Source organism: Asparagus officinalis, chromosome 5 (genome assembly GCF_001876935.1).
Source record: "Asparagus officinalis chromosome 5, Aspof.V1, whole genome shotgun sequence".
Lineage (NCBI taxonomy): Eukaryota > Viridiplantae > Streptophyta > Magnoliopsida > Asparagales > Asparagaceae > Asparagus > Asparagus officinalis.
Window position 1 is genome coordinate 129969708 of NC_033798.1, and position 13926 is coordinate 129983633.

Consider the following 13926-nt stretch of genomic DNA (forward strand, 5'->3'; position numbering starts at 1 on the left):
CAACTTCGGAAATGGAAATATAAATATCCAGATTCCTGTCAGCAATGTTACCATAATCATAAACCTTTACCAACATTGAAATTATTCATCAAGTTATCAAAAGATTCTTAGTTGATTCCAAGACAGATAAAGGTAAATTAGTGGCTTTTTTAAACATTTACCTCAAGGTTTGATCTCTGTGCTGGTTCTTCAAAAATGCATGTAAAAGCTTCCTCTTGCAAAAAGGCATCCAAAGCCTTGAGAATATCTTGAACGAGAAAAACTCGCACCCTCCGACCTTTCTCCGATAAAATGAAACGTAGCAGGTCTTCTGTTGATGCGACCACAGATCGCATGTCAAATGACTTCCATTTCGGGACATTGGCAGAAGCCTTACTTGTAGATGTATTAGGAATTTCATCTGCGAGCTCAGATGATTGTTCAGAAATAGCTGCTATCTGAAAAGAAAGTAAGTTGGTATCAGAAATATTTGTCAATGTGCATTATAAAAAGAAAAGGATGGGGATGGAGCAGAAGAAGCTACGTAGCAAAATTGGAAATTGATGGCAAGAAATGAGAAGATATTTATAGGAAAAATGCAAACTAAGGCAAGCATATGGCCACGCCTGATCCAGTCCAATGGAGATACAATGAGCAGTTAATCACCAATTTTCAAAGTTTTTCTACCTATGCAAAAAATGAACGGTTGACGATAGCATGTTGCTTAGATCTAAGATTTGAAATGAAGACCAATGATCATCTGTGAAGTACTTGTAACTGATTTTTATCAATGTTTTTAAACCATAAAACCAAGAAACATCCTAATTTATATTGTCTATTACTGCATAAATGGGGGAAAGAAAGGAAAAAAGAAGAAAGATATAGAGCACTTGAAATTGAGTCGGAACATCCATTTTAATAATCCACTTCATCTAAGTTTATTTAAGTCAGTTAAAATTCATAAAAATCAAAAGACAAGTATTTTAAATTAGGGTTAAACGCCAACTTAGTCCCTGCTGGAGCTTCATTCTCAAATTGGTCCCCGTACTTTCCTTTCATCTCAACTTAGTCTTGTACCCCTTATTAAATGAAAACTTAGTCCTTTTTTAACCTTTCTGCTAAAAATTCTGTAAATAGATGTTGAAAGGATGGTACTGCCCTAATGTATCCATAGGGAATAACAAAAAATAGTAACAATATAGTGAATGGGAGGCTTGTTATCAAGTTCACATGCTCCATCAAAGACGCTCGATTAAGAAATTGGGAACTCATCGAACCGAAGCCACCGGACTTGTCATCAATATTTTGTGCTTTAACTTTCAGTGTTTCCTTGTCATAAATATGTAGTCTGGAGTCGGAATTGTGGGTAATGATATATTCTTTTGGTTCAATACTTCATAGATTCTAATGCTTCAAGCTTCTCTCTTATAAATTATGCAAGTTATTAATGCAAGTGAATGTACTCTTCAGTAATATAGTTTGCTTACTGGCATTGATAACTTACAGAATTGAGAGGTGAGAAGGCTTGAAGTATATCCAAAATTCACAATCTATAAATTCATTTACGTAGTCTCACTTAATTCAATTAAAAGATCCTAAAACCAAAATTTTTCTAGATGGACAATGTAAGCAACACAGATCCTACAACTTCAAGTTGAGCCTAATCAATTGAGTAGTCTTAATATCCACAAGCTTGATAAAGGTTTAAGGATGCTGATTTAAGGAAACAAATGAAGATCTAGTAAATACATTTCCACTAGAGGAATATTAAAATTAGCTATTCCGTTAGGTGATGATTATGTTAATTCCTATATATGTTTCAGTGTTTGAAAAGATGATGTTGGAGTTATAAAATTGTCATCAGGCTCACTTATAAAAATGGTGGAATTTGTTAGACCTGCATTTGCAATTATGTACTCATAGGCCTCCCTCACGCTACCCTACCATCCTCTACAATCACTTGGGCCTGGCCACAAGTTTTATTCAATAATTTGTTTTTAAAAATGTAAAATAATTTTTTTTAAAAGGGTTTTCAAAATACAACTACTTATATTGTCGTATCATCAAGGTTAATATGTCATTGAGGGTAATGTGGTCATAAACGAAAACTTGACACCTAAATTTTAATAGATGTTAAAGAAAAGGAGTTAGGAAGAAAAAAGAAAGTACGACCAATTTGAAAATGAAGCTCCAGTACAGGGACCAAATTGGCCTTTAACCCTTTAAATTATTATGCATATATACCAAATTTGCATAAGCTGGACAAGTTAAAAAGATCTAAATAATCAAGAACTATTATCCTAAAGGCTGCGAAAAGTATCATGTGTGAATTTTTACTCTTGTGGTATGAAAGAGTATTACATGAAACTATGTTTGGATGGAAACAGTCAAGGCAATCAACACATACCAGACGTTCAAGTCGATTCCACCGAATTGAGCCATCATTATGTATAAGAAGCTCCCTCAATATTTTCCTCATATCAGGGTTCGGATCTGCAAGCAACCTCCCAATGACAAATGGATATGCACTTTCAATTACTTTGAAATCCGGATCCAGTGCTTTTGCAGTCCCTTCTAAAGACCCCAGTGCTCTTATTACCAAAGCGTAGTCCGGAGGCAGGGAGAAATTAAAATCATACATAACATCATATAACTGGTTCATTATTCCCTGCAACGAAATTCTGGAAAAGGTAAAATATTTTGATCATTTATTACCTAAAAATATAAAATAAAGAGTAGAAATCATACAAGACATCCATAATATTAATTTGTTATTTTAATTTAGCTGCAAACCTGCAGGTGACCTCAAAAATACAAAGAAAAATAAAAAATTGTGAAACTTGTTTTTCACATGGGTTAGAATTATTTCACATGGTTTTTTTATTTCCTAAAAATCTATTATCAATATTGCATTATGTATAAAGCTTTTTGCGTTTGTAAGTTCCTGGATATATCCCATTTTTTATTTCCTAAATGTGCTTCAACATCATCTTCATATTAAAGAAAGTCTTATCTCAACACCACTGCAATTAATTTAGCATCCACGATGGTTAGAAAAGTACTAGAAACTTTCTCTAGAAAAAATCTATTATAGATATCGCATTACGTATAAAGCTTTTTGCGTTTGTAAGTTCCTAGATTTATCCCATATGACAAGTGAAAAGTATAGAAAAGAACCTGGAAATCATTTGATTGCCTTGTATCACTGCCAAAGGAAGCACGCAATGCATCTGCAACTAACTGAACATCTGTCCCATCAGGAATAAATCCCAAAGAGAGAAAGTCATTTGCTAAACCCGACGAGTCACGGTTGACATAGTGAACAAGCTGGAATAAGTAGGTATAAGCTAAATTACTACAGTATAAAAACATGCAATATAAATTAGCACTATTGGATTACAACAGGCTTCTGCAATACAATAGGACATCTACACCATCATTATGGTCCAAGGCTTGACCCAGAAAACAAGGACATCAGCAAGAAAATTAAGAAAGGTACACAGAAAATCACCAATCTTGAATTATTGGTGGATTTATAGACAAAGAGGCATGAGGCATGGAATACTGTGCTACAGTTTCTTGTGATATGTAATCACATAGGTGAATTAATTTTTTGATCATTCAGCCTCATGGAACCAAGAAGCAAGCTCGCAACTTCTCCCAACTCGGAACAATCTAGACAAATATTTGCAATGATAACTTTAACTATACAGAATTACCCAAACTGAACCACATCTAGATTAATAGTTACTGTGTACAAAAATAAGTAATGAACTAGAAAGCAGAACTAACTTAAGCAACGAAGAGTAGATATAGAGTTCCTTTCAGTTTCTATAGAAATATGATTAACTGACATATTTATCAGCAGTTCAATCAGCTAGTATTTCCACACCCAAAAATGCTACTATAGAACAATCACAGTACTATAATAGATCTCATCTGAGTCCAAGTTCCTTTTCATCAAAGATGGATATTGAGTTCTCTCTCCTGGCAACATCTGTGTTCATGTCCATAGGTGCAAGAAGGAAACAAATATTGATACAGTTGCACCAATATCCTCCGATATTTGCTTAATTTACACCTACTAACGTGTATAAAGTGAACAAACAAGAAAAAAACAAGCAATGAAGCATGTATTAGTTAGAACAATATTAGAAACACTAACAGAACAACATACAGCAGTATGAAACGAGAGAGAAAAAATGTCAAATTAGTATTCTAACAGATTATGATGCAAGGGAGCTCACCACTTGGATAAGTCCAACACGGAAATGGCGGGGAATATCTCCCATCATACCAAAGTCAAAGTATGCAAGACAACCATCACCACAAGCAACAAGATTTCCAGGATGTGGATCAGCGTGAAAGAACCCTTCCTCAAGGAGTTGCCTAAGTGAGCAATACAGACCCTGAAATAGAAAAGATTCAGCAATGTTCCATGGAGTGAACACAAGTTTGAATTGTCTTGTAGTCCATATTTATTCAAGATGATCAAATTCAATCCTCACTTTACTAGTAACATTAACAGTCCATAAAAGTGAGGAATTTATAGATAGGTCATATCAGTTTTTCATATGAAAAGTTGAATGTGTATAGATGCCTATATACATTGGGAAATGGTTTGGGCAGCTAGTGATGCTGATGTGGCACTCTTCCCGACTAGATTGAACTGCATATTAATATATTGTATAGCCGTGGGAAGTTTTATATACATTCTTTGAAGAGTTGGGAAGTTTTAGCTATAGCCGAGACCTGAGCATTTTGGAAAGATGCTAGATTGTTTTATGATAGCTGTGATGTTCTTTCCACTAAATTGTTTGATTTCCAGAAATTCATTATAAAATACCTGGCCACCACGTATTTCCTTTGGACAAGATAACTCATGATATTTGAAGAAGAAGAAGACTTTTACTGCTAACAAGCATAGAAATATGCACCAGGAGGCACAGGCCATTGCACACCAAGGATGAAATTTAGCATAAGTAGGCTTGCACGAATCAAACACATACCTCATCAATTAATTCCTTCCGATTTAAAGAAGCTTCACTAATTCCTTCTGCATCCGTGAGTTTTATCCCATCTATCCACTCCATTGTGAGAACAGCTTGTTGTGTGAAATTCCAATATATCTTTGGAACCTTGATAATCGAGACTCTTCTGTGGATGTCGTTATTAGAACCTATTAAGCAACATTGATCATCTCAACAAAAATTTCTGTTAACTGCTAGCTAATGAACTACCAAATAGGTTTTGCGTATGAATAGTCAACAATTACATGAAACATAACTGAAAATACAACCATGAAGGAATCATGAAAGACAACAACCAAATAAGGATAGCATGAGAGTGATACCAAAAAATGGAATATGTCTAGCCAACACAATTCTATAAGCTTGATAGAGCTAGTTCTGTCAATTTTTCTTTTTTAGTCAACTTTTCTAGAAAAAAGAAACCAGTAAAGTATTCAACATTAAAGCCATAAAATGTGGAAGAAAGTAGTACAGGAAATTGAAGATGACTTGGAATTTGTCTGGTCTAATAAGCTAGTAGGTCCAAAGAATACAAAAAGAGCCATAAATATATATCATGGTACATTCAATGGAGACATAGTTTAAAAACACTTACTTGCGGAAGAATAGAGTGAACCAAATCTTTCAGCATTTTGTGCCTCGAGAATATAATCGATTTCCTCAAACATGTGCCTGAGCTATTCATTTCAAAAATTATAAGCATGAACAGAAGTAAGTAATTTTCAATATAACACAGAAATGCGATATGCAGCAGATAGTTGTATTAATTAATTAATTAATTACATGCATGCATGCATGCATACATACATACATATTAATGCATCAGAGTTCAAAGTGAATAAATATCTCATCTCATTAATTTCGTACATAAGTTTCACTGGAAGATGCACCGCTTCCTTTCGCCCAGTATATACTTTATGGTTGGACTCCAGTGTGACCAAGTATTCAATTCTATGACCAAACCTGTTCTCGTAGAATCTTTCCAGTCACTTTGCATGATAAAGCAGCTATGGGGCAAGTTTGAATGAACTTATTTTACCAAGGAAACATGATGTCTGATCAATGTGATCATCAAATAGCATAATACAACCTTAACGGAAGTTTTGGAACGAGGACTTAGAAAGACAGCAACTAGAGCTCACAATGTAGTAATAACCCTTCTCCCTGTTCCTCTTAACATGAATCTCTCAATACTAGAACCCTTGTGTGGAGTTCCTTGGCTCCTCTTTATATCTTCTTCAGATTTAAAAATGAGGTCTTGTTATCTAATAATCTACATGGCTAAACTAGTCCTTTTTGGACATTGGTGAACAGAAGAAAAACTATGATGATTTTATCCTTTATTTGGAGAGGGAGGGAGGGAGACTTCACTAATATCAAAGCTTTCTCCTTCCATTTCTTTTCTGCCTTTTCTATTACTGTTCTCCTAATGCATCTTCACTTGTTAAAGCATTTTCTTTCTTCTCTAAAGCCAAATTGCAAATGAAATGCATTCCAATCCTCTTGTAATGAACATAGGTAAGAGAAAAATTCACATATGCATTCCAATCCTCTTGAGGATCGACGTGAACTGCAGCAATCGAGTTTTACGGTGCAAATGGGCTATAAAGCAATGCTGACAGTAAATAGTTGCTGCTCCATTTGCAAGCATCAACTTTCCTTTCTTATACCCAGTTCACCTACTCCAAACATGAAAAATTTTAAGCCCCTGCCAATTACCCTGTACTGTTTTTGTATCTTTCTCCTCCTTTGTTGCTCTTTGTCTCGATATTTTGACTTATCTGCTGGCAATTCAAGCAGTCCTAATTCTAGGCTAGGATACTGCATCCTAGTTAGACGCACTGGATGTTTCTATGAACTATGGAGGTCTTATCACCATGATTATACATTCAAGATCTAAATAATAACTATAATAGTATAACATCCAAGTTCATCTGAATCACAGTTTTAAAAAGTGGTCTAGACTCCCGCCTAAGCCTAGGCAGAAATTAGGCCACCCGCATGGTCTTGGGAGTGCCTAGGAAAGCATGGGCCATTATGTGGACTGCAAAGCTTAGGTTGTGGTATGATTTCCTCAGTTGTCGCCTCCACGTCCTCCTACCTCCAATGCATCCTCCACCATCCCCAAACACCTCCTAACCTTCAGCAAATCTCCTCCACCTTCGGTTAAATATTATTAAAAAAAGATCCCCAAAAAAATCCACCTGGGCCTGCCTAGGTGCTAGGCGCCAGACCCGGTCGGTGCCTAGCGCCTACTATAACATTGATTTGAATAGAAAACAATCCATATGATTGTAAATAACAATTGGAGGTGAGAAACACCAGTCAGACACAGAGCACTACATATTATATGCCGTTGTTAGTTCTTAGTTGCACAAGAAACAATCAACTAGAAGAAAGTATTATTGACTGGCAAAACTGAAGACAAGTTTGATAAAAGATAGAGACACTCATCTCACCATCTCATTCACAGCAACAAATAGATCTTTTCGAGCCTTGGCAAATCGCTTCAATTGGCCTCCAATCATATGAAATAGCAAAGCATCAAGAGTCAGCAACAGTGGCATTCCAGGCCTCTGTACTTTAACAGCGACGACCTCGCCCGAATGTAGATGAGCTGCATGACTTGAAATATCAAAAGAAAGATTTTAAAGCAGAAAATTTGAATACAATCCTTAAATGCCTAGAATAAAGCGCAAGAACACAGGATTAAAACTTCCCTTCGAAGCAATGAAATTAAAACATGGTATTCCAATAACAGTAGATTTCTCACCTTTATATACTTGGCCCAAGGATGCTGCTGCAATGGGTTTGGGACTAATATCAGAAAATAGTTTAGCAATTGGAGCACCCAATTGAGACTCAATGGACTTCATAGCAACACGAGTTGAAAATGGTGGTATTTGATCCTAAAAAAAAATTTAACATTTACAAGCAAGAAGAAGATAGGCATAAAATGAACTATTATCTCCATTAAAACATAAAAAGCAGATCTGACTGTCACATAATTTAATGCTACTAACAATGTGACCACAGACATTCTTTCTATTTTAATCACTTGGACTGCAATGCATTTTGAACACAAATTTAACATTTAAGCATTTAACCCAGCATGATCCTAGTGCCCAATGCACTAAATCAATATTGTTCAATTTCTATGGTAGTGCAAGGGAGTTTTATTGGTAGCAGCATTGAGAAGAAACCCTGAATGACACCCATTTTTCATACGGCACAAGTAAATACTTGTCTCTGCTGCCTTAATATCTATATTCAGCTGGCGCATTAATTACCTGCAACCTGGAGAGCTCCTGACAGTATACTTTGGGTAATATATCAGGTCTCGTACTCAGTGCCTGCCCAAGCTGTAAAGGATAAAAAGTATGTATTTTAGTATGAAAAATTAATTGACCGTTAATTGAGTTAGTTATCTTGGTACAACTGCTGAGTCTGGGCTCAGAGATAGAAACAACAAATGAGAAAAAGCATGCAACAACCATTCAAAATGCACAACCACCAATGCCATATAACTATTTAGGCTGGTTGGTGTTATAAACTAAGTTGCAATGTTTGTTGTATTGTTAAGAAAAGGAAAAACTGACAAACAAATGTTGGATTCACAAAACACCTTTCTTTACATGCATAAATATAAATATATACGTAGGAAACATTATATTACACATGGGTGTGACATAAGAGTTTTTATAGACACCTAGGAAACACTTGATGATTCACACTTGAGCATTTGAAACATTCATTATGATCTACACATTATAAAACCTGAGAGGATTAGAAAGCTGGACTTACTATTGTACAAAAGGAATCAAAATCATTGCCCTTTAAGACCCTTATGGACTTCATTTTTAGATCAAGAGAGATTAGGCTAGAAACGTTCAAATCCAAGCAATTATTCATCTGCATGATTTTTGGAATATCTAGATCATAATCATTCAGTATATATTTTTACTGGTATATAACTCAATTAACATAGATACACGTATTATTAAACTCAGGGTAAAGTTCATAACACGCCCCTGAACTTTGGGGTAATTTGCACAAAAAACTACCATAACAACAACACAAGAGCCTTTATCCAAAAATGTTAGGGTCAGCTACATGAATCTCACTCTTCTACTCAATTCTGTTGAAGGAAACCTACGAAACAAAATACTTCCCTCAATACTGAATTCATAAACAATCATTTAGACTAATTTACATAATATGAATATTAGTTGCACTTTTCTTACCTTGATATAGAAGGGCCCTAAGCGAATTAAAGTCTCCCGAAACTGAAAGGTCAAAAAACAAATGTAAAATTGATCAGTCTATATTCTTAGATACAAAATGTTGAACATTTAGATGGAACTTAAAACTAGAATAACCAAGCAGTTAACAAGGATTCTCCACTGAATGAAGGGTCATCACATGCATTAAGAATTTGCTTATATATTCATAACAAAATAAGCTCAACTGTTAGCATTCCATTTAGCATAAAAACAATTTAATTGATCCAAGACCAGCAGTCGTTGGCTTAACTCTGAGATTTGGTTATAGAAAAAGTAGTTATCTAGGACCAAAGTCATATATAATATAATGTAGGTCAAGAAATCTTAGTGATTTTGTTCTTTGTGGTGTGCACTTTTGTGTGTTCTTGGGCTAGTCTAGGCGTAGCAAGTTAAATGTGTCCACTGAGATTTCAATGACCTAGAAAAACTAAACTTTATATAACAAAGTTATGTTGAAATTGAAAGTTCCCACTGAAAATATAAAAAAATAAAAAGTATATGGAGTGAACTTTACAACAAAGTTATGTTGAAATTGAAAGTTCCCACTGAAAATATGAAAGTGTACATGGAGTGCATTATATAAGCAGTTAAATCATCTGATTTGGGCGGTTATTGAATAGAAATTGATTCTGAATCAAGAGGGAAATGGAGTTAATACAACGCATAGTGATTCACATTAAAATTTGATGATAATAAAGGGAGATTTAGAGAGATCATATGTTGCAAGTGGTATAGGGACCCAACTGCATGTTCGATATCAGAGGTGGTGAAAGCCCAAAAATATAACTTTTATTGATATGTGAACAAGACTTGTACAAGATACAAGTATTACTAGCACTCACGCAATATAAATTTCACTCTAGCACTCACAAAGGAGAGCATTCTAGCTCACAACGACACTCTTACTCTGTAGACACCAAAAATAATTCATGCATCAGTCAAATAAGTGTAGTTCAAGAGTTTAATGCTCTTTAATAATATGTTACTATGACAACTCAACTACCATTTCAGTGGAGACAGACATACCTTCACTACAACTCAAATAAGAGGGCACATATACCCTCACCTGTGATAAGCGCATGTGATATATGAAAACTAGAAGTACAATAATTCATTTGTAATAAGAGATTAAGGTAACAGTTTTGACAAGGAAGTTACCATAACTTCCCTGCCAATCAAATTGCAACACCAACCAACAACTTACCCCTCACCTACCCTATGAATAGCCTGATCATTTCTCATTCAAGGAATAGAGAGAGACAGACACATAAAATGACACAGAGAAATAATGACAGAAATTCAAAAGAAAGAAAGTTTTAGAGCGTACATGAGACAACAAGGTTCTCTACACTTTTGTTTTAAACAAGGAAGGAGGGCACCATAACATAGCCCGAAGACCCGAGATCCCATCTCTTTCTACTTCTCCTTAAATTTCGTAATATGTTACAAATATAATGAACATTGACCGAGAAAATACTTTTCTTCTCTACAATTTCGTGGTTTCGGTCTATAGGCAAATAATTTCCCAGAGGGCAAACTTCAGATTTTATGAGCTATAACGCATGATTTTGGCCATTTTTAATGTTAATATTTTTGTTTTCTATTACTCAAGAATTTCTTTTAATAAGGGTAAGTAACAAGAAGAAATAAATTCCTTGAAACATGCAACGCGCCTTTTTGATCATCAAAGTGATATTAGTATATATGGCAGAAAAGAAATGTTTAGCGATTGCTCTGCTTGCTTTGAGATTGGTGAAACGGCTTTGTCAAGGGGAGATTAGCCTACCCAAATATAATTTCTCCTGTGATGGATACTAGCACCACTCTTAATTTTTCTTTAAAAAAATATTCGCCGGATGACATCTACACACTCACACTCACAAGGCACTTGAGGACTTGTGTGTTTTTGAGATGGATAAAATTGGACAGACATAACCCCTATCTACACCAGTAGGAGGTTGGCTAATGAAACTTCTAGAAACATGTCAAGGATAACATGAAGAGAATATTCTAGATAGAAAGATAAATGACAAGAAGGGAGGGAGAGCAACCATGAGAGAGGAAGAGATTTCAAGAGTCAAGAGTCTTCTAGAAGAAATCTCTAAGGAGGGAGAGACTTGGAGAATCTAGTAGAAGAAGAAATCTCTAGAGGAGGTGTTGACTCTTTTAACACAGCCATCACTTCAAGTGAACTTCAATTCCCTCTGCCAGCAGATGTTTCATCTCTTATTATCAACGTTCAAGTTCACCTTGCCCTGTGAGGGTACCACTACCACACAATCAAGTTTGATCGACCACACATTAATATTTTTTCATGAGAACTCCAAAACAATAGAAATGAATCATTGCGGTAATAACTGATGTCTCCACTTCAGAGGGAAAAAAAAGGAAGAAGAGAAACCCAGTATATGCTCAACAAATGGATGTTTCAAGTCATCTCACATTGTAAGGGCATAATCTACATCCACGACCCAGCACAAAAGTAGGGATGCTAGTGAAAGAAAAACACACTCTAATCATAACAGAACTTGAGAATGTCAATACCTTGATTGCTCGTGTATGAATGTCTTGGACAAAGAAATGCCATATGGTCAATTTAGCAACTTCATATGAAATAATTGCCGCTCTGTACAAAGCCAAGAAGGGACCAAAGCGATGGTAAGCAAATAAGGTCTTTGACCTATATGTTCCCAGTATTTGTCCGAACTCGGTCTCTAGGGATTCCTTCCTGCGTTTTGCATACTCCGAAGAAGGCCTTTCACCATGGACACTAGTATATCCGGTAGAAAATCTACATTATCGACCAAATTTAAGGTTTGAGTTAAATGCAAAGCAATGGTGGAACATAGAGATGCAAGAGAAACAAACACTACTTCTCGGTCCACTTTGCTATCTCTGCAACAAAATTTAAATTGTTATCTTTTACCGAAACTAACAGTTCACAAGGTTAAAGTGATGGTATAGCCAAGAACTTTTCGTGATATCTTTTGCTTTTACTTTGCTCATATTAGATGGCATGCACCTAATTACTTAATAGGTAATAGCTAAAACATGAACCTGAAACATGTTAAAGCGGGAAATAAATGAAATTGTAGCCTCAATCACCAGAAATTTTTTTCTCCTGATTTCTTCTTTCAAGCGTTACCAAATAAACAAGATGAAAAAAATTATCCTAGTCGTTTCATTTTGAAGATAAGTATTCACTATTTCATTCTACTCAACTGATCAGCAATGCCCTAGAGAATAAATTGAAAGATGCACTGTTATTTTCCTACAGCCTTCCTTCAGCAAACAATCAAAACAAAGCAATATCCTAATCAATTTTCAGCCTTAAGCTTAGGTCGAGCATTTCATCAAACACTTGGCAGACAATTAAAAAAAATGTAGCGTTTCTTGATTCTGCGAAAGTCTTATCTAAACGTCTAAGGTGATCCCTTCATCAGCTTTCAGCGTTAAGTTTAGGTCGAGCATTTCATCGAACACGTCGCGGACAAGAAAAACCAAGGAAAGTGACCGACTAACCGTCGAAAATAGGGTTTGTGAATTCTGTTCACTCCTCTAATCTCAACGCCCCACATACACACCGAATAACCGCCGCCATTGCCGGAACCTAAACCTAAAAAATCAAGCAAAAAAAAAACAAATGAGAAATTGATCAAGAAATCGTCACAGAATCCAATTTCAGAAGAAGGTGAGTAAGATTGGGAGGAAGGAGAATTACATTGAGAGGTGAGATTTCGACGAGAGCGGTTGAGGAACTTCAGCAATGATGCATTCGACATGAGAGAATCTTTCTTCTTCTGCACGATTCGATCTCATTCGCTGCTACTCGGTTTAGAGAGAGATCCGTTTCTTGAGTGAAAGGCAAAAAGAGTGTCGAGAGACGAGAGAGAGAGAGAGACGCAGTGCAGAGAGCGAGGAGCCGCCACGTAGGGCCTGTTTGTTTCGAAAAAAAAGACCGAAAGTGGGGAAAAAGAAGGTGAATTTTGATGTTTTCCTTGACTTCTAGATGTTTGGTCCGTCAAAGCTATAACCGAAAGTGGGGGAGAAAATGAGTTGTTACCATATTATTGGTTGATATGAGTAATTTTTGATGTTTTTCTTCACTTTTCTTGTTTAGGTTCTTTTCTTGTGTTTGATTCATTCTTAAAAGTGGGGGAAAATAGATGAGATGAGGTGAATTATCATTATATTATTGGATGATGTGACACATACTTAGGAAAATCAATTTTCTTGTTTTTTTGGTGAATAGGGATGGAAGGAAATTTTAATGAGATGTGATGAGTTGTCACCATATTATTGGATGATGTGAGTAATTTTTAAAGATGATAGAAAATGAAGAAAAATGAGGGAAATTGAGTTAGATGAGTTGATTGATGTGACTCATTTCTTGTGTTTTGTTTATTTTTAAAAGTATGAAATGAGATGTGATGGGATGAGTTGTCACAATATTATTGGAGGAAAATGGAGAAAGTGAAGGAAAGTGGGTTTTGAAAAGTGGGAGAAAGTGAAAAAGTGAAGGAAAGTGGGTTTTGGATTCTGGGGGAAACGAAACAAACAGCCCCGTAGAGGCAGGGCGTCAGTTGCCTCGCGTAATTTCAATTAACGCTGCGAGAGCATGTTTGGCAGCCACT

General features: G+C 35.7%; 1 protein-coding gene across 1 annotated transcript in view; it reads right to left on the reverse strand.

The window, feature by feature from the left end:
- LOC109841358 (uncharacterized protein slr1919) overlaps positions 1-13238 on the reverse strand; it is a 13944-nt gene extending 706 nt beyond the window's left edge. The window contains exons 1-13 of the mRNA XM_020410296.1: positions 13014-13238; positions 12815-12908; positions 11837-12083; positions 9254-9295; positions 8300-8371; positions 7783-7918; positions 7469-7626; positions 5605-5686; positions 4989-5158; positions 4227-4388; positions 3157-3306; positions 2387-2647; positions 162-437 (exon numbers count right to left, since the gene is read on the reverse strand). Of these exons, the coding sequence (XP_020265885.1) occupies positions 162-437; positions 2387-2647; positions 3157-3306; positions 4227-4388; positions 4989-5158; positions 5605-5686; positions 7469-7626; positions 7783-7918; positions 8300-8371; positions 9254-9295; positions 11837-12083; positions 12815-12908; positions 13014-13074 (1911 nt within the window). The 5' untranslated portion in view covers positions 13075-13238. The remainder of the gene's footprint in view (positions 1-161; positions 438-2386; positions 2648-3156; positions 3307-4226; positions 4389-4988; positions 5159-5604; positions 5687-7468; positions 7627-7782; positions 7919-8299; positions 8372-9253; positions 9296-11836; positions 12084-12814; positions 12909-13013) is intronic.